This window comes from Nicotiana sylvestris, chromosome 3 (genome assembly GCF_000393655.2).
Source record: "Nicotiana sylvestris chromosome 3, ASM39365v2, whole genome shotgun sequence".
Lineage (NCBI taxonomy): Eukaryota > Viridiplantae > Streptophyta > Magnoliopsida > Solanales > Solanaceae > Nicotiana > Nicotiana sylvestris.
The window spans coordinates 116254774-116278113 of record NC_091059.1 but is presented as its reverse complement, the minus strand read 5'-3'; the positions used below and the strand labels follow the sequence as shown (position 1 = coordinate 116278113).

Genomic DNA, 23340 nt, shown 5'->3' with positions numbered 1-23340 from the left:
CTGATTTTGAGTCTTTGAACAATGGGGACCTTACATGTTTGAGTGTTGTTAATGATGATGCAGAGCTGTAGCACAGAAGATTGGGACATGCAAGCTTTTCGTTGCTGAACAAGTTGGTCAAGAAGGACCTAGTCTGTGGGCTGCCCAAGTCAAGGTTCAAGGATCACAAGGTGTGTGATGCATGTGTAAGAGGAAAGCAAGTCAGGTCCTCCTTCAAGCCCAAAAAGGAAGCAAGCACCTCAAGTCCACTTGATCTCCTCCATATGGATTTGTGTGGACCTATGAGGATACAAAGTAGAGGAGGAAAGAAGTATATTTTCATCATAGTTGATGACTACTCCAGATTCACATTGACCTTGTTCCTCAAAACCAAGGATGAAACCAGTTTTTGTTGCCTTTGTGAAGCAGATTCAGGTGAAGGTGAGCCATAATGTTGTAGGCATAAGATCTGACCATGGCACAGAGTTCGATAATGCAAAATTTGATGAATTCTATGCTGAAAATAGTATAAGTCACAATTTTTCAGCTCCGAGAATACCCTCAATAAAATGGTATTGTAGAGAGGAAAAATAGGATCCTTGAAGACATGGTAAGGACGATGCTAATTGACAGTGGTGTAGCAAAAGGTTTTTGGGCAGAGGCAGTCAACACTACCTACTATTTGGTAAATAGGTGCATGATCAGGTCCCTCTTAAACAAAATCCCATATGAATTGTGAAACGAGAGGAAACCTAAGCTAACTCACCTGAGAATGTTTGGCTGCAAATGTTTCATTCTCAATAATGGTAAGGAAGCGCTGGGAAAATTTGATGTCAAAAAGTGATGAAGAAATCTTTCTTGGATATCCCTCACAAAGCAAAGCATACAAGGTCTACAATAAAAGGACTTAATGGCTTGAAGAAAGCATACACGTGATCTTTGATGAATCACACCACTTATGTGGAAAAGATTCACATGATAAGATTGATCAAGATGGAGAGCAGTCAAAGATTCCTGGAGAAGTTATTGATATGATAAATGGAAAGGCTGATCTGATGAGTCAAGTCAAGGAGTCCAACGAAGAAGATGCAGAAGATCCATCAGTTGATACGGAAAAACCTAGTTCCTCCATTACAACCACTGAAACAGAAAACAAAGTTGTTGATGTCGTGCAAGGAACTCCTGATGCTGAGAAGAGAAGTGGCACTCACTCTTCCATTAATGCCAACAATGGATCCCATTCAGAGGAATGTAGGTCTTCATACAATAAGATTCAGGTGTCTAACTCAAAGCACAAAAGTTCACATCCTCTCCAAAATGTGATCACTCCTCTTGATTCATGGATTCAAACCAGATCAAAGACAAGTAGCTAGCTTGCCTTCTCAGGTTTCCTTTCTCAAATTGAGCCCAAAAATATCAAGGAAGCATTGAAAGATACTGACTGGATTACTGTTATGCAAGATGAACTCCATGAATTTGAGAGGAATAATGTATGGCACACGGTTCCTCGACCCTCAGACAGAACTGTAATAGGAACCAGGTGGGTGTTCAGAAACAAGCTTGATAAGTTTAAGAATACAACAAGGAACAAGGCTAGGTTAGTGATTCAAGTATATAATCAAAAAGAAGGTATTGACTATGATGAGACTTTTACCCCAGTTGCTCGAATGGAAGCCATCAGAATTCTCATTGCCTTTGCATTTCATATGGAATTCAAATTATTCCAAATGGATGTCGAGAGTGCATTTCTGAATGGATATTTAAAGGAAGAAGTCTTTGTCAAACAACCACCTAGTTTTGAGTGTTATGAGCATCTTGAACATGTATTCAAACTTGACGAGGCACTATATGGGTTGAAATAGGCCCCTTGTGTATGGTATGAAAGGTTGTCCAGGTTCCTTCTGGAAAATGGCTTCATAGAGGAAAAATCGACAACACCCTATTTTTGAAGAAACGAGGGAAGAACCTACACATTGTGCAAGTTTATGTTGATGACATCATCTTTGGTGCAATAAATGATTCCTTGTGTGAGGAGTTTTCCAAACTTATGGGAAGCGAGTTTGAGATGAGCATGATGGGGGAACTGAATTTTTTCTTAGGTTTGCAAGTTAAGCAAACCTCTAAGAGAACGATGATAAGTAAGCAGAAGTACATTAAAGAGCTTCTGAAGAGATTTGAGATGGAAGGTTCAAAAACCATTGATACATATTGCCACTGCCACTCATCTGGACATGGATGAACCTGGTTCTCCTGTGAACGAAATCATGTACAGAGGTATCATTAGTTCACTCTTGTATCTCACAGCTAGCAGGCCTAATATTGTATTTGGTGTGGGATTATATGCTAGATTCCAATCAAGTCCAAAGGAATCTCATCTGAAAGCTGCCAAGAGGATTCTAAGGTATCTCAAAGGAACACATGACCTGGTTCTCTACTATCCTTCAGGAGATAATTTCGACTTAATTGGGTATGTTGATGCTGATTACGCTGGTTATCTGGTTGATAAGAAGAGCACATTTGGCATGGCACATTTTCTGGGATCATACTTAACTTTATGGGGTACAAAGAAAGAAAACTTTGTGAATCTCTCTACTGCAGAAGCTGAATATGTGGCAACTACCTCTTGTTGTACTCAACTGTTGTGGATCAAGCAACAATTAGAGGATTTTGATGTGTTTTCTGATTGTGTACCTTTACTGTGTGATAACACAGGTACTCTCAACATGGCAAAGAACCCTGTCCAGCATAAGAGAATAAAGCACATTGATGTGCGACATCATTTTCTCAGAGATAATGTTGAAAAGGGTCTCATCTGCATGAAGTTCTACAAAATAGAGGATAGCAGATATCTTCACCAAAGCATTGAGCAGGGAGAACTTTGAAAAGAATCAGCTGGCATTGGGGCTAAAAAAATCAAACTAAGCACCAGGTCCCTCAATGATCGGCTATGAAAGAATGAACAGGTAAAACTGCTAAAAAGTATTTTTTGGAAATTTCTAACTCAGCTCTATACCGTTATAGGTAAACATGCATGGCAATTACAGAGTAAACAAGCAGATAATAACATTGCATCTTGGTAAAAGGATGAGGCTCACATTTACAAAACTTAGTCAAGGAACCTGGTTCCTTTGACTCAGGTTAGTAGTTCCTTTTACACCCATGCACATTTTAAACGACTATAAAAGTGCCACATCATTAAATGTTTCTGCCTCTATCTCATCTTTTTAAAACCCAAATGTCACAGTCGTTACAAACCGACCCAAATGAAGAGGTGAATGAGGAACCTGCTTCTTTAATTCATAAATCCTCTAAGAAATCTGTGATTGTAAAGCCCAGGAGAGGTTCGTCTGTGAAAGCGGTGGAGTTTGATTAAATGAAGAGTGTTGAAGGAGAGAATTCTGGAGAGAAATCTGAAAAGAAGGAGAAAAGTGTGAAGAAGTTTGTGAAGAGGAAGGCTAGTGACAAAGAGGAACCCGGTTCGTCCAAGAAGGCCAAAGTGGCTGTGTCAAAGGTTGAAAGCAGAGAAAACCTTAAGAAGCAGAAGGTGCTATGGGGCAGATCATTTGACACTGACATTCTCGAGATGTCAGGCATGAGATAGATGTTTGATATCTGTGAATTTCGGAAGTGGACTCATCTGTTTACCAATTAGAGTCCTAAGGTTTATGAAGAGAAGGTTCGTAGTTTCTATGCAGATATGTTTACAGTGGAAGATTACAACATTTTCTTGAAGGTCAATGGAGTAGATTTTGTGATGGACAAGGCTATTCTAGGAAGTATTTTGGGTGTGCCTATTGAAAGGCTCTCATCTGTTGAAGGGACCTGTTCCCCTGACTTTAGAAAGGTCATTCTAAAAGCTCAAGCTGTGCAGCAAAGGGAACGGGTGCAAAAGAAAGCCCTCCTTCCAGAGTATCAAGTTATGTTTGAAATGGTGAACAAGGTTCTGCTTCCAAACGGAGAAAGGCGTGCAATTAGTTCAAAAGCAGACTTGTTCCTCATGGAAGCTCTGGATGAATATACCACCATCAATCTGCCTAGTATCATGATTGAGCATATGGAGAAGGTGGTAGACTACAAGGACGGGAACCATGGTTTGCCTTATGGGTTCTTGCTCATTAAAGTGTTTGAATTCTTCAAAGTCCCTTTGGGAAGAGCATCAGTGGAAACTCGTAAGCAAACCTTCTCAAAGACAACCTTGGAAGAATGTGAGTGTATTGACAAGAACGGAGTTATTGGGAGCAATTCTACTATTTTGTAGTCGATTCATGCTCAAAATGCTGCTAACGAGGAAATAAGGAAGTTGAAGGCCAGGAATGCCATTCTTGAGGGGAAGCTTAGTCAAGCCAAGGAGGAACCTGGTTCCAGCAGTGCCCAAGGCGCAAAGGTTGCCTACTTGACCACTGAAAATGTAGACTTGAGGAAACAAGTCGAGAACCTGAAAGAACATCTGATACAAGAGCAGCGGTCTGCAAATGCTCAAATGGACATTCTTCTCAAAACCCTTGCCTCTTCATCCTTCCCTTCCTCTGTCAGTACCCCTTAAATAGATCCCTTCCCAGTGTCTGGTTTGAATGATGTGTGTCCTACCCCGGTGCCTATTTATTTTAGCATGTTGTTGTTATGACTGGTACTTTAAGTTGTTTTTATGTTGATATTTTTGTAACAATGGTGCTACTATCTATGTTTTCTTCTCTTAAAAATTAATGAGCATCTCATCTTTTGCTAGGTATGTTATACTCTTGCACTCTGTTTTTACCATGTTTTGTGCACACATGTGGCATGAGTTAACCTAGCTAGACTTCTTTTTTCACTTACTTATGTGTATTCTTTTTATGATGCCAAAAGGGGAAAGAAAATTGAGAGGCTAAAAAGGTTCTCACAGGGAATAAAGTCATTTTGCCGGGACAATTATATAAAGATCTGGTTCTCAGAGGGAACTTCAATTATAAGTTTGTCATTATTAAAAAGAGAAAAATTGTTAAGTTATGTGCTTTTTTGTATTTTGATGATCTAACAAACTTCACATAAGAACTAGATTGGGAACCTGTTACACATCCTCAAAATGCTCAAGGACAACAAATCTCATGTCTGGCACAAGTTCCAGCAACTTGACTCAAAGAAACAGGCTATAAGTTCCTCTGGTGACAGTAGAAGTCAACTCTCGATAGCTGTTAAAGTCGCTATATTGTTTCTCTGCACACGCAATAGTGCAACAGTCAATTTATGAAGCATCCCTTGTACCATATAATTGCATATATCCTCCTAATGACCTCACTTATATATTACCAACATGAGGCAAGGGAAAACACATACTTGTAAAACCCTAAATCATCAAGTCTCTCTCTCTCTCAAGTGTGTTACCGACTTTCAAGCGACTCCAAGGCTTGAAGAACAAAGTAACAACAGAACGAAATACCAAATCCCAACACTGAGTTTATCATATCTCCTCATTATTATTGTATCTTTGTTAGTGTTATCTATTTGTAATTCCTACTCAGCTTACTTAGAAGCATTCTGTAGGAGATCGTTTGTAAAACCATAAACCTTGTATTTGTGTTTTGGCTAGAGTTAGTCAAAGTGTGAGCTTTGTAATAGAGTTATTACAAAGAGGCTTGTAATAGAGTTATTACTAGTAGGTGAGGGATTAAGAGGTTAATTCCTAGATTACAATAGGTTGTAATCTGAAGTTTGCTCAGTTAGTGAAGTTCAAATCCTATAAGTGTAGGTCGTGGTTTTTTATCCCGTGAGCTGGGAGTTTTTCACGTAAAACTCTGATGTGTCATTGACTTACTGATGTGTGTGTATTCTGTGGGAACTTATAGAGCACGAGGTTCACTATACAATTTGGTGGATTCTTAGTTTCTATCAAAGGTCTTTTGCCGTCAATGTTGTTATTACACGTGAAAAGTAAAGAAAATCGCAAAAGCCTCTGAATAATTTCTTTTAAACAAAACTAGAGTAAGTGAAATATATGAATTAAAAATCATGTAAATCTAGCTCAAAATCCTTTTTTAAAGTGCAAAGCTGCAAGTTATTAATTCAGGTTTAGTGACAACTGACGAATTTTCTCATACAAAATTTCTAGTTCCTCATTCCTAATAATTAGTATAACATATTCATTCATGACATTAAGAAGAAATTAAGAGTAGGTATAAAGTGTGGGAAATATGCAAGAACCGATAACCGTAAGAGTGATATCAACCCTCTTAATCGACGATACAAATTAATAAAATATACTTAGATGCTTCATAAACTTACACCATCTACAAAAGAAGCTCACAGATAAGTCGGCTTTCTCTTTCGATTCAAGCTAGAGAGATCAATGGTGTAAGTCGCTCTCAATGTGAAGAAAATGATAAGAGCATTAATTTGTGTATTTTGAGTTTTCGAACATATGTAGTTGCCAAGGCTATCTGTCCCTTCTTGTGCCTAGTTTGATTACCACAATTTAGTTGATGTTGATTTATAAATTTGTACACATATTTATTTGTGTAACCGCGTAAAATGTCACCCTTCTTGGTCTTTAGGAAGGAAACAAAATTGTACCAAACAAGTCAACGTCGAATTAAGGGAAACACAATTAACGACTGGGAGTACTAAAGGTCGATAAGCAATAATTTCTGGTTGGCAATTTCTAAATTACCCTTACATAGTTATAACAGTTTAATTTTGTAATTTAACAACTACTCCCTGAAACTGAAGTAAAAGAAATACTAGTACGAAGTTAATCACTCTTCTCTTTATTGGATAAGGTCACTTGCCGGTCAGGAGTCATGACCATGAACACGTCCTTTAGAAGATACAAAAAGATACTCATGTGTTTGCTTTTAAATGATAGGGTTTTGAAACTTCAACTTTACCTCCTATCATCTATCAAGTCCCCCTTGCATTGACTCACTCTTCCTTTGCTTCCCATAGAACATTCAACCAGAACCGGACCTATGTGTGATAGTGAGGGATTACTGAATTTTGTAAACTTCGACAAAATTTATATATATATATATCTTTAAAATAGTTAATTTAAAATATTTGACACCCGAACACACAAAAAAAAAAAAAAACAGTTTTGGTGAACTACTTATACTAAAACGAGAATGAACTGAAATTTTACTCATTAATATGTTCTAGACAATGTGAGTTATCTCACTCTGATTTGACAAGGAACTATGTCTCACCCAATCATTAAAAAGAAAAAGAATAAAAAATGAGAAGAAAATATGCAAGGATGAAACACAAGATATCCTCTGTTTTTAAATTCTTGGAAAAAGAAAAAATTATTTGTTTGACCAATATTTGAATAGTTAGATATGCATATCATCAGCACCTCATTACTCCAAGGAATATATTTATATCTATATAACGTGGCTCTGGTCACGTCCTGATCGGAGAATTCTTTTTGTTAATATTATGATTTTTGGGATTGATCAAATATACATGAAAAATCTTTTAACTGAGTAGTTAAGCCAATTAATACTAAGAACATTGATGATAGGCGATAATTGTGTATTTTAATCGCTTATCGCACTCTAATTTACTGCACTTTAATTGAGTTTGAGCTTTAACCGCTAGTGTTTTGTACTAATTACGTATTTTATGCCTTGTAGGAGATTCCGAGCTATGTAGATGTTATGGAATGAATTCAAGCTAATTAGAGCTTTGAATTCTAAGTAAAAGCTCAAGAGATTAAACCAGGATCGTGTTCGGGGGTCGAGAACCAAGTCTGGACTTCAAAAATGAAGCAAAAAGGCAGACTATGAGAATCCACCATAGCCGCGGAGCGCCGCGACTGCCTATTTTCTGCTGTTATCAATTCTGCACGCTCTCTGACAAACCCCACTACCACCCCGCCTTGCACGTCGTCCCATGCGGCGCGTCTGTGCAATTTATTCAGAGTCCCAATCCTATTTCGCATAGAAAACGGTATTTTCGTGTGGGTCCGACCCTACTTGGTATAAATATATGTAAAAACATTATTTTGGGACTTTTTGAAATACTTTAGACCTATGAGGAGAACACAACACTTTAGAGAAGGTTTCTAACTAGTTTTTCTTCTCTTCTCTTCCTTTAATTTCATAGTTTTCTTAGTTCTAGAGTTTTGGGTGCCACATGAACGTTGTAGTTTGAAACTTGAATTGTTCTTATTATTTTACCATATTGGTTTATTTATTCAATCTTGCGCTTAATTATTTGATTGTTTGATCACCAATTGAATATTATTGTTGGTCCAAGTGAAGGTTTGTTTTGAAAATTGACAAAGGAAGCTCAGAAATGAACCAGGTCCATCCCTTGTAGGCATAGACACGGGCAGTCGAGCATGTGGGATGCACGTGAAGGAGAGAAGCTTAACTTGGTATTACTGATATCTCCTGATCGAAAAGGTTGCATAAATGATAAGGAGAAGGACTCCTTGATCAAAGAGAACACTATCAAAGAAAACGGAGGAGTTAGAAGTTGAGATCAACTAGAACTCTTCCACCAAGGAAGAGTAGCATTAGAACTCTAGTTATTTCTTAATCTACTAACTCTATATATTGCAGGATGTTCTCATTTTACAGGTATGCACAAATGCAGAAGTTAAACAGGAATTGAGAGCAAAATAGTAAGGTATTTTACAAGCAATTCGTGTGCGATTTAAGTGTACAAACCTGAAGCTACATGAACCAGATAGAAGAACCACTTCCAAGTGTCTATTTTTTAGTCTAAATCATTTGTAATAGGTATTTTCATATTGTACCTTTTAGGTTTATCTAGAAGCAATTATAACAGGTACTCAGAGTATTCAAGTTAGAGTTAACTTGAAGTTGTCGTAATAGTTAGAGGCTGTTTGCTAAAGAGGATTAGAGTTAGTCCTAGGTTTACAAAAGTATTTTTGTAAATATAGTTTTTGGCTCGGTGATTTAGTGGAGAGTTTGGAAAAATACTATTGGGAAGTAGGTCGTGGTTTTTTTACCTTTTGAGCCAGGTGTTTTTCACGTAAAATACTTGTGTTCTTTACTTTCCGCATTTACTATTTCTGCAATAGTATGTTAAGGAACACTTAAAAGAATTAGGTCCTTCCATAATCAGTTTAAGCGAAAAATTGGACACTACACAAATCACCTCGCCCACCCCCCCACCTCCTCTTGTGTGGTATTGAAGTTAAAACATTAATTGGTATCAGAGCAGGTTATCCTTGAAAAGGCTAACACCTTAGGAAAAGATCAAGATGAGTGCACCACTTGGAAATTGGGAAGAACAATCCACTGCTAGGCCATCAATCTTCAATGGCCTATACTACTCTTGGTGGAAAAACAAAATAAGAGACCACATCATAGGAGAGGACTATGAGCTTTGGGACATTGTCACTGATGATTCCCTAGCTACCACGAAGAAGAATGTTGAAGGAGTAGATGTGCCAAAAACAAGAGTTGACTGCACTGCTGAGGACTTGAGGAAATGAGAAAAAAATGCCAAGGACAAGAAATGGCTTGTGTGTGGACTTAGACCATACGTGTACAATAAAATTCAAAGATGCACTACTGCTAAGGAAATTTGGGACACTTTGCAAATGGCTCATGAAGGAACACCTTGGGTGAAGAGGTCTAGAGGAACTTTACTATATTCTCAATATGAGAATTTTACTATGAAGGAAGGTGAAACCATCCAAGAGATGTATACAAGGTTCACCACACTAACAAATGAACTTAAGTCTCTTGGAAGGGTTATTCTTGAAGAATACAAAGTTGAGAAGATTTTGACAAGGGTTCTACCAGTCTCTTGGGAGAGCAAAATCACTGCCATTCAGGAATCAAAGAACTTTTCCACTCTTAAGTTGGACGAGCTAATTGAAAATCTCATTGCTTATGAACTTAGAAGTCAACCCATGAAGATGGATGTACCCAAGAAGGAAAGGAGTCTGGCACTCATAATCACTGAAGGTTCCGATCTAGAAGAGGATGAAATGGCTATGATCACAAAGGACTTCAAGAAGTACCTAATGAGAGGAAAGGATTTCTCAAGAAGTGGAAGTTACAGCAAACCAAGGGTTCCTTAAAAACAAACCAATAAGGTTGCTACAAGTGTGGAAAGACTAATTACCACATCAAAAACTGTCCTCAATGGAAAATTAAATAGAAGAAGGAAAGAGCTGAACGAAGAAACAGGAAGAAGGAACAGGTTAATCCCAAGAAGAACAAAGGATCGAAAAAGGATATGGTTGCTTCTTGGGGAGAAAGCTTAGATGAGGACTCAGATGATGAAGATGGAGATGAACAAGCACTTATGGCAATTGGAGAATCCAATGAGGAATCTGAGGTAAGTATAATTCATCTCAAAGATAAGATTAAGTTTTTGTCTAAAGAAAAGCTATCTGAGTTACTTCTAGATTTCATTGATGAATTTGAGGATATAAACAATGAAAAGGAACAATTGTCTAAGGAATATGTTATTTTAAAAGCTAAGTGTAAGAACCTGGAACTCAGAGTTAGTGAGACTGTAAGTGAAAATACTGCACTAAAGAACCTGGTTCATGAATTTGAATCAAATGTCCTAGAACTTATAACTGAAAACCTAAAACTGAAATTAGGAACAAGTAAGAAGACATCTGATTGCACACAACTCACTCTAAAAGAAAATGTAGGTAAACTAAAAGATGAGTTGTATAAGAAGGATGAGCAGGTAAAAATTTTGACAGAGGATCTAAGCAAAGTCAAGCACGAGCTTGATAGAACCTGTAAATGGAACTGGTCCTCCAATACACTTTTATGGCTACATGAATATCATAGTAGCAACAAGAGAGGACTTGGCTACGGAACACTTGTACATAAGTGGGATCCCAAAAGCAAGTACCTCACACTTCTTGAGAACAAATTTTGCACACACTATGGTAAAATTGGTCATTACAAAAGTGAATGCACTACAAAAGAAAAGGCTAGTCAAAAGAATAAAATATTTGTTCAAAGGAAAAATAGGCTGCTAGATTGGACCAAAAAGAATTCGATTCACCCTTTTGCCAATAGAAAGGGACCCAAACTAGTTTGGGTTCCTCAAACTAACCCCTAATTTCCTTTTGCAGCTCCAAGTGAAGGGGAGCGGCCAAATATGGTACATGAATAGTGGTTGCTCAAAGCACATGACAAGAAGCAAGAACCACTTCCTTTCACTTGAGGACCTCAAAGGAGGTAATATCTCCTTTGAAAATGGAAAGAAAGGTGAGATCATTGGGATTGGAAAGGTATGTAAGACATATTCTCACTCTATTAAGAATGTCTACTTGATAGATGGCTTAAAATACAATCTAATCAGTATATCACAACTTTGTGATAGAGGTAACTTGGTAGCATTCACCTCTACCAAATATTTTGTGATAAATCTTACCACTGACAAGATTGTTTTGTAGGGAAAAAGAGTAGACAATATTTACATTGTAGATCTGTCCACACTTTCAGAAAATAAACTCACTTGCTTAAGTGTGTTGGACAATGATCCCCTCCTTTGGCACAAGAGACTTGGACATGCAAGTCTGAGTCAACTCAACAAATTAGTCTCCAAGGACCTGGTGATAGGGTTTCCTAACATCAAGTTCAAGGAAGACAAAACTTGTGAGGCTTGTGCAAGGGGGAAGCAGGTAAGATCCTTTTTTAAATGCAAGAAAGTGGTAAGTACCACCAAAACGATAAAACTGGTCCATATAGATCTCTGTGGTCCAATGAGAACATTAAGCAGAGGTGGTAAAAGATATGTGATGGTGCTTGTTGATGATTACTCTAGGTTTACTTGGACATTATTTTTATCATCTAAAGATGAAGCATTTGATATGTTCAATTATTTTGTTAGAAAAACTCAGAAACATCTAGGTAATCAACTTGTATCAATTAGATCTGATCATGGCACTGAATTTGAAAATGCTAAATATGCTGAATTTTGTGATGAGCATGGTATAGATCATAATTTTTCTGCTCCTAGGACTCCTCAACAAAATGGAGTAGTTGAAAGAAAGAATAGGACACTTGAAGATATGGCGAGGACTATGTTTCTCTCTAGTAAACTGCCTTATAGCTTCTAGGCAGAAGCTGTAAATACTGCATGCTACATTATTAATAAGTGCATGACTAGACCTCTTGTAGAGAAGACTCCCTATGAGTTACTTAAAGGGAAGAAAACCAAATATATCCTATCTTAGGGCATTTGGATGCAAGTGTTTTGTGCACAATAATGATAAAGACTACCTATGTACGTTTGATCCCAGAAGTGATGAGGGAGTATTCTTGGTATATTCGTTCACAGAGTAAAGCTAATAAGATCTACAACAAAAGAACTATGCGTGTAGAAGAAAGTGTATATATGGTTTTTGATGAAACCAACATTCTTTTTTAGAGACATGAACATGAAAATTAAGCAATTGGGCTAGTAAGAAATTTAAATGAAATCAAAGCCCGGGCTAAAGTTGCACCAGAAGAAGGAATAGGTTCTTCTATTCATGGCAACCTGGCAGGGGGAACTGAATCTCATACCTCGATGGAACCTGTCCATGAACATGTTCCTCAGCAACAAAACATTGGAGAAACATCAAGAGGAAACCAACTGGTTGTGAAACCTTACAAGTATCAAAGTTCTCATCCCATTGAGAACATAATTACTAATCCAACCTCTGAAATTAAAACCAAATCTTCATTAAAGAATCTTTTTGCTTTTGATACTTTTTTATCTCTTACTAAACCTAAAAATATTGCTGAAGCTTTGCAGGATGCAGACTAGGTAAATACAATGCAAGATGAACTCAACCAATTTGAAAGGGGTCAAGTTTGACATCTGGTACCCAGACCTAAGGAAATATAATTGGCACAAAATGGGTCTTCAAAACAAACTTGATGAACATGGAACAGTTACAAGGAACAAGGCAAGATTGGTGGTTCAAGGATATAGCCAAGAGGAGGGCATAGACTATGATGAGACCTTTGCTCCAGTTGCAAGGTTGGAAGCAATAAGACTCCTCATAGCCTTTGATGCTTACATGTAATTCACTCTACATCAGATGGATGTCAAAAGTGCATTCCTCAATGGCTATCTCAAGGAAAAAGTGTTTGTCAAGCAACCTCCAAGGTTTGAAAGCGAGGAATATCCTGATCATATGTACAAACTTGACAAGGCACTTTATGGGCTCAAGCAGGATCTAAGAGCATGGTATTAAAAGTTATCAAAATTCTTGCATGGGCATGACTACAAGAGAGGTAAAATTGACAATACTTTATTCTTGGAAGAAAAAGGTAAAGATCTTTTGGTAGTTTAGATATATGCTGATGATATAATCTTTGGAGCAACTACTGATAAGCTAAGTAAAGAATTTGCTAAACTAATGGGAAGTGAATTTGAAATGAGCATGATGGGTGAGCTTAATTTCTTTTTAGGCTTACAAGTTAAACAAAATTCAAATGGAACTATGATCCATCAGCAGAAGTATGTAAAAGAGTTGCTTAAAAGGTTTAAAATGGAAGATTCCAAAGAAATTGACACTTCTATTGCAACAACTACAAAGTTGGATATAAATGAACCTGGTTCATCTGTTGATCAGAAGTTGTATAGGGGAACGATTAGTTCATTGTTATATCTCACTACTAGTAGACCTGACATTATTTTCAGTGTAGGCCTTTGTGCAAGATTTCAGGCAAACCCAAAGGAGTCTCACTTGACTGCTGTCAAGAGAATTTTGAGATATCTAAAAGGCACCACTGACCTTTATCTTTGGTATCCAAAAGGTAGTAATTTCAATCTAGTGGGATATGCTGATGCTAATTATGCAGGTTTTCTTGCGGATAGAAAGAGCACCTCAGGTATGGCACACTTTCTTGGTTCATGTCTTATGTCATGGGCTACTAAAAAGTAAAATTCAGTGGCCTTATCTACTGTTGAAGTTGAGTATGTTGTTGTTGCTTCATCTTGTGCTCAATTGTTGTGGATCAAATAGCAATTATTGGATTTTGGAATTGATGTTGGTTGTATCCCTATATTTTGTGATAACACTAGTGTCATTGTTATGACAAAGAACCCGCTTCATCATAAGAGAACTAAACACATAGATGTTAGGAACCATTTTTTTAGGGACAACTATGAGAAAGGCTTGATCACTGTGGAGTTTTGTGCTACTGACAAGCAAATTGTTGACATCTTCACAAAAGTCTTAAGTAGAGATTACTTTGAGAGGAACATATTGGAATTAAGGATGATCTTGTACATAAGTAGATTAAATCTTGCTCAATCTCATATTTCAATAGTATACTCTTGTGTCATGTGTTAATGATTCATTAATCTCTAATGATATTTTCTCTGTTTTGGCAAATTTAGACATACTCATGTTCAACCACTCCTCAGCCTAAGAAAAGAAGAGTTAAGATGCTTGCTCGCAAGAAAGTGACTGGAAATGCATTATCAAAGAAACTAGACGCTCGATTGAAAGCTAGCCAAGCCCAAGAACCCCAGAACTCTGAAGAATCCTTCAAGTCTTCTACTGAGGGGGAAGAAACTGGGTCTTATGATACAGAACATGTAACCTCTGGGCCAAAAACTACTACTGAAGTAATTTCTGAGTTAGCTGAGAATCTGGAGAATAGGTTTATTCTGGTTGGATCTGTGGTTGATGTAGAATATTCTGAGTCTAGAAGGATTGGTGGTAAAAATAAAAAGGAAAAAGAAAAGGAGAGTGAGAGTGCTCGTAGTTAAGAGAGGGGAATGGGTAAAAGAGTGGTTGGTTCTTCACCCACTCCTGATACAAGGATAATGGACGTTTGTGGAGCAGAATCTGATAAAATGGAGGAAAGTGTGAAGAAACAAGGGGAAGTGGGTTTGGTGAAGCCACTGAAGGGCTGGTTAAAATTAGGCAAAATGTAGATGAACCTGATTCATCAATAGAAGAAACCCTCGCAGACCTATTGAAGAAAGTGAGTGAGAGATACAACCCATGCGACGCGCTAGTGTAATTTTTTCAGAGTCCCAATCCTATTTCGTGTAGGAAAAGGTATTTTCGTATGGGCCTGACCCTACTTGGTATAAATATATATATTAAAACATTATTTTTGGGACTATTGACATACTTTAGACCTAGGAAGAGAACACGACACTTTGGAGGAGGATTCTTACTAGTTTTTCTTCTCTTCTCTTCCTTTAATTTCATAGTTTCTTAGTCTAGTGTTTTGGGCGCAACATGAACGTTGTAGTTTGAAGCTTGAATTGTTCTTATTATTTTATCATATTGGTTTATTTATTCAATCTTGTACTTAATTATTTAATTGCTTGATCACCAATTGAATACTATTGTTGGCCCAAGTGAAGGTTTGTTTTGAAGATTGACAAAGGAAGCTCAGGAATGAACCAGGTCCATCTCTTGTAGGCATAGACACGGGCAATCGAGCATGTGAGATGCACGTGAAGGAGATAAGCTTAACTTGGTATAACTGATATCTCCTGATCAAAAAGGTTGCATAAATGATAATGAGAAGGACTCTTTGATCAAACAGAACACTTTCCAAGATAAGAGAGGAATTAGAAGTTGAGATCAACTAGAACTCTTCCACCAAGGAAGAGTAGCATTAGAACTCTAGTTATTTCTTAATTTGCTAACTCTATATATTGCATGATGTTCTCATTTTACAGGTATGCACAAACGCAGAAGTTAAACGGGAATTGAGAGCAAAATAGCAAGGCATTTTGCAAGCAACTCGTGTGTGATTTAAGTGTGCAAACCTGAAGCTACATGAACCAGATAGAAGAACCAGTTTCAAGTGTCTATCTTTTATTCTAGTTCATTTGTAGTAGGTATTTTCATATTGTACCTTTTAGCTTTATCTATAAGCAATTGTAATAGGTACTCAGAGTATTCAAGTTAGAGTTAACTTAAAGTTGTCGCAACAGTTAGAGGTTGTTTGCTACAAGGGATTAGAGTTAGTCCTAGGTTGACAAAAGTATTTTTATAAATGCAATTTTTGGTTTAGTGATTTAGTGGAGAGTTTGGAAAAATCCTACTGGGAAGTAGGTCATGGTTTTTTCACCTTTTGAGCCAGGTATTTTTCACGTAAAATACTTGTGTTCTTTACTTTCCGCATTTACTATTTCTGCAATAGTAGGGTAAGGAACACTTAGAAGAACTAGGTCCTTCCATAATCAGTTTAAGCGAAAATTGGACACCACACAAATCATCCCCCCCCCCTCTTGTGTGGTATTGAAGTTAAAACATCAACTATCTGCGAATCTAGGATTCAACTAGGGAGAGGGAAGTCTAGATTGCATATAAGATTGAGTAGAGCGAGATCTTTAACTAGAGCATCGGGAACGGATTTGCGGTTAGGATAGGAATATACCTAATCGCCTTACTTGGTTACTATACAGGAATTATTAATGTGTTCATGTTAATTCTAATTCCATAGGAATAGAGGCGTGGATAGCTTGAATAGACGAGTATTACTTCGGGAGAAGGCTACTAGTAATATTAACGCTGTCAATCAATAAACCAGATAAATTAATTAGACAATTTAAGTGTAAGACTCAACGGAAATGTTAGTCAACCCATAGCTCTAGAATATCGTCTCTCATTGAATTCATCTCTAATTTTGCCGACTTGTTTTCCTTTAGTTTCATAGTTTGATTACTCTAGATTAGTTTTATTAAATATTCATACGTTAGAAAAGTGCTTGAATAGATTAATTGTCTTAATTTAATTTAGTGAATAGTTAATCGCAAGTTCTTGATGGTACGATGACCAAAAGCACCAATTTTCAACGTTATATTGTTATGTTTGCGTAAGAAAGAAGTGGGAAAATGGGATATCATATGATGACTCGTGGCAATGACGGAGAAGGTCAACAACTACCAAACCAAACTAACTTGGGGGTAAAAGATGGTAATAACACGTTAAGTTATTACGTGCCATCTTTCAAGTGCTAGTTTGGTAATGCAGTAAATTTTTGCAGTGAATACTAATTTAAATCCTTTCATAAATAAACCAAAATGATGTGGACATTTAATGTAAGAAAGTTAGTTTTGGAAAATTAATAGTATCATATCCACCTAAAATCTGGTTGGAAGAAGCCAAGGAAACTACATACTTTGTTTGTGGACAAGAAAGAGCAGAAGAGACAAAAGAATATGCCAAATGATTCCTTTACTATAGTGGGACTATCCAATAATAAAAAAAGTTGGAAACAATAATTGGATTAATCTACAACTACAATTGACTGAACTGAAAAGTCATTTTAAAAAGACGTAATCATCTGATACAAGCAAATGGATTTACGGCATGGTTTTGAGTGAAAATCTCAACAAGTCAGACTGAGTCATGCTTGGGTAGTGGGTCATCTTATGTCATCTTCATGCCTTCTGCGAAATTCTCATACCTTATATTTTACTACTAGAGTAGTATTTAATGTTAAAACCAAATATCCTTCATTTTCATAGTTTAAGGAGGTTTCTTTGAGAGACAAAAACTATGTCCCTATTGTCCTTGTCTTATGTCTCTATTCTTCTTCACATAGGTTTTAAGGATTTCTGCGTCTGAAGTTTCCAAGAATTTGTATGGATTCTGCTTTGACTTTTCTCTCAAAAGTTTCTCAATTCTTGGTCTTTTTGGTTCTTTATAAAAAATTTCATAGGCATTTTCAAGAAATGTGTAGGTGGGGTTTGAGTTAGCAAATGATCCTTATAACGTGCTTGTTCTGTCATGGAATTTTCTGATGTGATGTTTTTTTCTTGTTAATTTATGTGTCTCAGTTTGTCTTGATTGCAAAGGTTAACAGATTTTTTATATGTTTTGTTGGGGTGAAAAAAGTAGTCATAATTAGGAATTTTCATGTTTACTAGCTATCAAATTGGTATACAACGTGCTAAACTGTTTTTCTTTGTGTAATAGAGCCTTGACAACAAGAGTGGTTAAGTGATGGAAGAAAAAGATGGAGTAGTAACTAAAGTGGAAGGCCTAAGTGCTTTGAATCCATTAAACTCTTCCACCATTGCAGTAGCTATTAATGGTAAGAAAAAAAGCAAATATGTTGTGAGCTGGGCATTAGACAAATTTGTGCCTGAAGGAAAGGTTTGCTTCAAGCTGTTACATGTCCGGCCGTGCATAACTGGTGTGCCAACTCCCAGTAAGTTGTTTCTCTTCAATGTATTTGTTTCAAATATTGATATCTCTAAAGCTTTCTGGTGTACCACAACTCGTTAGCAGATGCCTTTTTCCTAGCAATTTATCATTGCTGAGGACTTCCATAGGCCACTAATTCATGTTTAATCTTTGTTACATGACTTCTTTCTCATATAGTATGTCATATGAATTCAAAAATCTGTCAACAACAAGTAACTTTTGGGTAATATGATATGCTATATATGGTTATGAATTCTTAATTTATTTATGCTTTCTTTAGTGGGAAACTCTATACCTATTTCACAAGTGCGGGATGATGTAGTGGCCGCTTTCCGGAAGGATGTAGAATGGCAAACAAGTGAAAAGCTGCATCCTTACAAGATGTTATGCACTAGACTAAAGGTAAATAGACATCAGAAAAGTGGAAAATCTCCTAAAATTAAATCGCTGATCGTTCAAAATTACACACAGGTCCAAGTAGAAGTTGTACAGCTTGAATCAGATGATATCGTGGAAGCAATAGCACATGAGGTCTCCAAACTTAACATCATCAAGCTTGTCATAGGTGCTTCGTCTTGGAGCATATTTTCTAGGTAATAAGATGTATGCTGTTTTAAGTTTTAATTATGAGCTACTGCCTGTTGCTGAAATGGCAATCTCTTTATTTATTTATTTTTATTTTAAGGTACATAGTTGCCTAAACTCGGACCATATTGCCAATCATAGTTGTGAATTCTGTTTGTCATGTCATATGACACTGCAAAATAGTGATACTTACGAAATGCAACAACCTGCGAGTATCTTAGAAGATACAATACAGCATAGAGGAATGGCACCTAATATGGAAAAAAGTTTATTAATAGAAATACATGCCAGCTTCATAAGATCCTTGGGAGGAAAGGTGTATTGGTCCTTTTGCGTGACTTTTTCAAGGGGTGAGGCTATGCTTTATTCTCTCTTTTTATCAATAAATAGTTTAGTGGATTGAAATTGATATAGGTGAAGGTCTTCTTCACTTTTTGGAAATCTCTACTTCCTCGAGGTTTTTTTCCTTACCTCTTCACTGGCTTGGCTCCTTTGGAGAGTGTACTTTCTAGTATCAATGCCATTTCCCTCAGTAAATTTGAATTTTTTATTTGTTGTTTAGGGGACAAAGCTTATCCTCAAGAATCTCAGACAGTATTCCAAGCTTTTGTACCATCTATGCTGTTTCAAGAGGAAAGTTGTTATCTATACGTCCTTCTAATTCAGAGATAAATGGAAGCAGTTGGACTGAAGATAGCAACACTAGCTGCTCAATCAGCACTTCAACAGGCCACTCTTCCAGTTTACTAACAGGTATAAATTAATTGTTTGCATTTACTTTATCTAGTTCATTAGTTCCATTTCTTGCTCCCTTTTGCTTCAGGAGCACCGTGAATAAGATGGGGAAGATGTTGGTTAGTACTGTCAGTGTCTGGATGCTCCATTTCTTCCTTCAAAAGTACTTGAGAGATTTAAAATCTTGTATCTTCTATTTGAGCGCACATTTGAAGATTCTTGACTAGTTCAATGCATCTTAGACTTTGTTATTTGCTTCAAGGTAGCGATAGAAGTCTACTATGAAGATACTGCCTTTCATAGCGTGCCTGAAAATCGTTCAGATTCAAAGTCCTTTTAAAAACAAAAAAAATTGTCTGTTGATTTATTGTTCTTGTTAGTGTTTCCATATTTAGTTATTTTCCAACAATGAATTACATTTTCTAGAGAGACTTCAAGTACTGAACTGAACAATTTATCTGTGTTCTGCTTTTCAGAAAAGTCAGACCTGGACTCAAGTTCTTCGTACAGTCAATTCCGTTCTCCTTCACTGCCAATACAAAGATTTCAAGCTCTTTCAAATATTAATCAGAACTTTCCTCATAGAAGAGCAATCTCAAATGAAATCATCCACCATAAGAACTATTCTCTTGATTTTGGAGACAGCGAGGACGATGTCAGTTCTTGTCCCCAAAGATCATTTCTTAGGGAAAGGAATAATCTTGCTTCTAGTTTTCGGAGCTTAGTAACAGACTTTTATACAATGGCAGATGATCAAGCTTCCACCTCAGGGGCTCCAACAGATTTATCATTGAGAAATGAGGTATTTTCTGCTGCAGTTTGTTATATTCATTACTTATTGGCATTGATTAAAACACTTACATGTTTATGCTCAGAGCTGGTCAACTAACTTCCTCTGCATAATTATTTTGGTAAACATTCGGTACATAGTGGCAAGAACGTAGAAGAGCTACTCAAATATGATCATCCCTAGAAAAGGTCAACGATCTGCCACCCAAATTAATGGTTCTCACTCTTTACTGCAGGTGGATATCAATTTTGAGCTAGAGAAGCTAAGAACTGAACTAAGACATACTCAAGGAATGTACGCAGTTGCACAAACTGAAGTACTTGATGCTTCTAGGAAGGTATGTTTAGGAAACAATGACTTTTAAATGTTCATCCGTTTATGTCTGATTCACATTGTATTGTGATCATAAACCTGCCCACAAACAGATGAATGAACTTCAAAACCGCCGGTTGGAGGAAGAAATTAAACTCCAGGAAATTAGTTTAAAGGAGGAAGAAGCAAAAGATTTGGTACGAAAAGAGAAAGAGGAGTACAAAGCTGCAAAAAGAGAAGCTGATTATGTGAAGGACTGTGCTGAAAGAGAGGCTGCACTAAGAAAAGAAGCGGAACTATTAGCATTACGTGAGGCAAAAGAAAAAGACAAGCTTGAAAATGCCTTGACAGATCAGGCACATCAGTACCAGGAATTTACTTGGGAAGAAATCGTATCTTCTACCTCTTCATTTGCTGAAAATCTTAAAATTGGTGTGGGCGCATATGGAACCGTTTATAAGTGCAGCTTGCGTCATACTACAGTTGCCGTCAAAGTTCTTCACTCCAAGTCCAAGGGATCTGACCTGACGAAGCAGTTTCAACAAGAGGTATGGCAAGTTAATGAATGAGAGAATGACTAAATTGAGTTTGCCCCCACTGTTTAAGGATTCTGAGAATCTGCTCTTTTGTATTTTTCAGCTGAAAATATTGAGCAAAATTCGTCATCCACACTTGTTAATCCTTCTTGGCGTGTGCCCTGATCGTGGTTGCTTAGTGTATGAGTTCATGGAAAATGGTAGCTTAGAGGAGAGGTTGTTCAGGAAACATGATACACCTCCAATTCCATGGTTTGATAGATATCGAATTGCATGGGAAGTGGCCTCTGCTCTCGCCTTTCTTCACAACTCCAAGCCAGATCCAATTATTCATCGTGATCTAAAGCCAGCAAACATATTGCTTGATCGTAATTTTGTCAGTAAAATTGGCGATGTTGGCCTGTCAACAATGATAAATTCAGACGCTGCATTATCCACCATTTACAGAGATACAGGTCCTGTGGGAACACTTTGCTACATCGACCCTGAGTACCAAAGGACCGGAATGATCTCTCCAAAATCTGATGTTTATGCATTTGGGATGGTTCTCTTGCAGTTGTTAACAGCAAAAGCACCAATGGGGCTTCCCCACATTGTTGAAACAGCAATCGATAAGGATAGTCTAACTAAGGTACTAGATTCAAAGGCTGGTGAATGGCCATTAGAAGAAACAAAGAAACTAGCAGCGCTAGCACTTAAATGCACAGAGATTTGTCGAAGAGACAGGCCTGATTTGAAAGAAGAAATTCTCCCTGCATTGGAGAAATTGAAAGAGGTTGCTAATAAGGCTCGAGATTCTGCCTCAACTACCCGGCCTCCTCCTCCTACCTACTACTTGTGCCCTTTACTCAAGGTGTGTCTTCTCTACTTCCTGTAACTTTGACAATGTGATAATATGTGGCACACAATAGCACCAAAGATTCATTTGTTATGTTCTATCAAGTTTTTCATCTTCATTTCTAAGTAGCGATTGGTTCTTTTGTCACAGGATGTAATGGAGGAACCTTGTGTGGCAGCTGATGGGTATACATACGACAGGAAGGCGATAGAAACATGGCTAAAGGATAACGATATATCACCTATGACAAACCTACCGTTACCTCATAAGAACCTTCTACCAAATTATGCACTACTTTCTGCAATTCTTGACTGGAAATCAAGAAAGGCTGGAAATATTTAGATTGTTTAGATAGATCTTCTTTAGATTTATAGCCTAGTTTAACATAGCTTGTCAAATATATGTGCCTTTATGACTTTACACAATCAACCAGTCATTAGATTTTGATGTTTCTTTGTAAGTGTAAAATGTGGAAGTGTGAGATTGAGTAAACAGTCCAAGATACAGTCATGTTAGAGTGATAAAAATATGTGAGAAGGTAAGAAAAATAGTAGTGCAAGGAGAGAAGGAAGTAAGTTGCATATGACAAGTATGTTATAACATGCATCAGTGAAGTTGCAATGGTCATGTTAAGACCTCCTTAATATTAAACATGGTGTTTGCAATCTCCTTGTGAAGTTGGCATTTTATTGATTAGACTTCAGAATTCATAAAATTCTCATTTCAACTGACGCGGATCGGGGATTTAAACTTGATGAGTTCGGTCTTTAAGTTTATTAAAATTAAATTCATTTTGAAAATATAAATTCAAATTTAATATTTGTTGAAATTTGGTAGGTTTCACGTATACATCTATAATCCAAGTAGAAAGTACTAGGTTTGGATTAACTGCACAAAATGAACCACCCTATCATTTGTTGTTCTTTTCTTATTGGAAATAGGAAAAGAATATTTGAAAATTTTTATGTTATCGTATTTGCACACTATTCATGTTTTTAGGTTTCTCATACCATACCAAGCGGAACTCAAAAGGTAAAAGTCATAACTTTCTATTCTTGTACCTTTTTAACGATTGGGGATAAGAAAAGTGCATTTGAAGTTTTTTGGATATCATATATTGCATACTAAGTGCTTTTTTCTAGTCTTAAGGTTTCTCATATTCTGCATACGAAGTGGGACTTATAAGACAAAACCATACCTTATAATCTCGTCTCTTTTACAGTCCCTGGAGGGGCTCTTGGTGGAATGGAAACAGACTCCTAAAAGGATTAAATCTCCTTAATATGTCTCATCCTTTTCTTGGAAGACAAATTTTGCACATCTATAAATTAAGGATCTTTGCTTCTCACAAGAACACAAAAAAAATATCCACAATGTAGTCACTAAAAAGTTTTGTTTAGGTGGAGATTTTTCTCTTGATAGTTTTTCTACTTTTATATTAGTTTTATCATATGTGGATCAA

At 36.9% G+C, this 23340-nt stretch overlaps 3 protein-coding genes across 6 annotated transcripts; all 3 read left to right on the top strand.

The window, feature by feature from the left end:
• Positions 1–2210: 2210 nt before the first annotated feature.
• On the top strand, positions 2211–2861 carry LOC138887888 (secreted RxLR effector protein 161-like). Its single transcript, XM_070169678.1, has one exon. The coding sequence runs from the start codon at positions 2211–2213 to the stop codon at positions 2859–2861; it is 651 nt and encodes a 216-aa protein (XP_070025779.1).
• Positions 2862–9526: 6665 nt separating this feature from the next.
• On the top strand, positions 9527–11246 carry LOC138887887 (uncharacterized). The gene is made up of 4 exons (XM_070169677.1): positions 9527–10003; positions 10093–10635; positions 11033–11191; positions 11238–11246. Exons 1-4 carry the CDS (start codon positions 9527–9529, stop codon positions 11244–11246), a joined length of 1188 nt encoding a protein of 395 aa, XP_070025778.1.
• A 5942-nt stretch (positions 11247–17188) lies between these two features.
• On the top strand, positions 17189–22543 carry LOC104222262 (U-box domain-containing protein 35-like). 4 transcript variants are annotated; one of them, XM_009773474.2, is made up of 10 exons: positions 17189–17289; positions 17852–18086; positions 18363–18484; positions 18554–18675; positions 19230–19420; positions 19879–20204; positions 20428–20529; positions 20618–21052; positions 21144–21893; positions 22029–22543. In XM_009773474.2, exons 2-10 carry the CDS (start codon positions 17879–17881, stop codon positions 22218–22220), a joined length of 2448 nt encoding a protein of 815 aa, XP_009771776.1. In that variant the 5' UTR covers positions 17189–17289; positions 17852–17878; the 3' UTR covers positions 22221–22543. The 4 variants fall into 4 exon arrangements, with proteins under 4 accessions (XP_009771776.1, XP_009771774.1, XP_009771777.1 ...); XM_009773472.2 differs by lacking the exon at positions 17189–17289 and adding an exon at positions 17323–17515; XM_009773475.2 differs by lacking the exon at positions 17189–17289 and adding an exon at positions 17524–17615.
• The last annotated feature ends 797 nt before the right edge of the window (positions 22544–23340 follow it).